Genomic DNA, 2,640 nt, shown 5'->3' with positions numbered 1-2,640 from the left:
CCCGTCACTTGAGCTGCACAATCAGCCCCGAAAGACGAACTTGGCCCACGCCGGGATCTCCGGCCCAGACTCCAAACGAGCACCCTGCATGTAGGGAGGGCCACAACAACGCACTCTCCGGGGGATCTTTCTGTCTCCAACTGGGGAGGACCGGATAGCCACAGGGACTCGGCCAAAGCCGACTCCTGCAGCTGGACTTGGGAGGCAGACGCCAGGGAGGACCTTGGAGACAACTCCCGGGAATCCCACCCAGAGAGGAAGATCAGGGGCCACGCCCTCCCTGCAGGCAGAAAGCGCCCCCCACCGAGCCTCCTGACAGCTTTCCAAAGGGCCCTTCACCCGCCGTCCACCAGGATCCCCAGCTGAGGCCGGGCCCGGTTTCCCCACCCCGGAGCCTCCCAGCGCCCCATGAGACCTTGGCGATGATGACTTCTTTGCGCAGGATCTTCATGGCGTAGTAGCGCCCGGTGGCCTTCTCGCGCACCAGGATGACCTTCCCGAAAGTGCCCTTGCCCAGGAGCTTCAGGTAGTCAAAGTCGTTCATCGTCTGCGGAGGATGGGAGGGAGGGAGCAGGGAGGAGGGTCAGGGCCCCGCCTGCACATGAGCAGGGCCCAGTGCCTCTTCCCAGCCGAGACCCGAGGGGCACCCCTGCCTCCCCCCAGCCTCGCCTCTCACCGCCTTGGCCCGGGCCTGGGTCACAGCCACCACCTCCATCTCCTCCGCCCCAGTGCTGCCCCCAGGAGAGCCGCCCTGGTAGTCCATCCGGTCCTCTTCCGGCTCCTGGTTCTTCAGGCTGTTGGCAACCATCTGGATGGCCCGGATCCACTCCTCCCTGGGGAACGACGTGGGGAGGGGGGGAGAGAGAGAGTGAGTCAGGGGCACTGGGGGCCACGCGGGCGATGACGAGAGAGCGCTCCGCCCAACAGAGCGCAGCTGAGTTCCAGGGCTCCATGCCGCAGGCCGACATCCAGGCAGAGAGACCTCCGGAGATGGGGGTGACCACCACCACCACAGACCCACCCCTCAGGGGTTTCCAGCCACCACCACCACCACCACCACCACCCGTGTCTGCTCATGCAGAGACCAAATCCTCCCAGTTTCCTGGTACTGGGAACGAACGTGGGACGGAGAAGGCGCTGCCACGCCCGCCTCATCCGGGCCACGCAAGGAAACCCGGCGGGGGGGCCCCCCTGCTGCTCTCGCTTCCCGATGGCTCAGGCACGCTTCCACGAGCCCCCCCTGCGTGCCCCCGCAAAGCCACGCCCATCGCACTCACCGTTCGTCGGGGGAGTCGACGTGGAAGGTCCTCTCGATGACGGTCGTCCACTGCAGGCAGCGGATGATGAAGGTGTTGGGCCGGGGGCGCTCCGCTTTCATGAGCTGGCATTCTGGGAGGTGGGAGCAGCCATTGGAGCTGGACGGAGAATGGAGAAGGGCCTCCCCAGCCTCTCTTCCCCCCCCCCCCGCCTAGTCCGTGATCCAGCTGCAAAAGTTAGGTCCGGGGTGCATGCTGGGAATCCCCTCCCCCCCACCTCCTTCGCAGCAGGTGCAGGAAGGGCCCAGGCCTGGAAACCGTCTCCCACCCCTTGCTGCGGCACCCAGCCCCCCACTGGATCAGAGCAAAGGGGCAGCGAGCATCCTGCTTCACACAATGACCAGAGGGAGCCCCCCCCCCCCCCGGCAAGGCCCACTGGTCAAAGCCTCCCCTGGGCTCCGTAGGGAGCGACACCGGGGGGGGGGGGCAGGGAAAGGAAGGGCCAGGTGCCAGCCCAGCCTTGCGGGCCGTTCAGGTCCACTCCTGGCAGATGAGGAACCTTCAGTGCACACACACCCCGCCCCCCGCGAGGACCCCCTGACCCTTGCCGCCCTCCCCCCCCCTTCTGATCCACCATCCCCACACTCTGGAAGACAAAGCAGGGCCGGGGGGGACGAGGACACACAAAATACCGGGGGGCGGGGGGCACCCTGGACCCTTTGGGACCCACAGAGACAGGCAGGCAATGCTCCCTCTAAGCTGTGGAGTCCTGTGAACAAAAATTCTGCTTTGTGAGCCACTGGCATTAAAGTTTTGAGCAAGAGTCTTGGGCTGCTGCACAAATTAAGTTTGTTCTGGAGCCCCATCCCTCCTGAGCAAAGGTAAAAAGGTGTGAGCCGGAGGCTAAAAAACTGCGAGCTGGCTCACACTAACTCAGCTGAGAGGGAGCCCTGCAGGCAGGTCACGTAATTGGCCTGGATTCGCGCCAGAGGCGCCGGGGGGGGGCGGTCTTTTCTGGGGGACTGTGACAGCTCTGGTGGAAAGTCACCCCCACCCCACCCCGACACATGATGCGGACTTCTCCCGAGTCGGACCCCAGGTCTGCCGAGGTCAGCCCCGCCCTCCTCTCCCGGATCTCGAGCAGAGAAAAGTCTCCGGTCCTTTTAACTGGGGAGGCCGCCAGGGACTGCACTGGGAAAACTTCTGCACGCCAAGCAGAGGCTCTCCCACTGAGCCACGGGTTTGTGGCCAGGTGCCCAGATCCAGAACGCCATCACAGGCAGAACACGCGCAACACACCTGCCACAGAGAAGTCATTCAAAGGGGGCAAGCTGTGCTCAGACGTCTCAGGTTTCTCCTTGTACCCAATGAAGGACCCGGCGCT

At 64.6% G+C, this 2,640-nt stretch overlaps 1 protein-coding gene across 1 annotated transcript in view; it reads right to left on the bottom strand.

The window, feature by feature from the left end:
• Positions 1 to 2,640, bottom strand: part of AKT2 (v-akt murine thymoma viral oncogene homolog 2) — a 13,182-nt gene that overhangs the window by 7,586 nt on the left and 2,956 nt on the right. The window contains exons 2-5 of the mRNA XM_015407658.1: positions 2,556 to 2,640; positions 1,278 to 1,389; positions 677 to 833; positions 416 to 547 (exon numbers count right to left, since the gene is read on the bottom strand). The exon at positions 2,556 to 2,640 is cut by the window's right edge and continues 44 nt beyond it. Coding sequence (XP_015263144.1) covers positions 416 to 547; positions 677 to 833; positions 1,278 to 1,389; positions 2,556 to 2,640 — 486 coding nt within the window. The remainder of the gene's footprint in view (positions 1 to 415; positions 548 to 676; positions 834 to 1,277; positions 1,390 to 2,555) is intronic.

This window comes from Gekko japonicus, unplaced genomic scaffold (assembly GCF_001447785.1).
Source record: "Gekko japonicus isolate JY-2015 unplaced genomic scaffold, Gekko_japonicus_V1.1 scaffold1471, whole genome shotgun sequence".
NCBI lineage: Eukaryota > Metazoa > Chordata > Lepidosauria > Squamata > Gekkonidae > Gekko > Gekko japonicus.
This window is presented reverse-complemented; position numbering and strand designations above follow the sequence as displayed.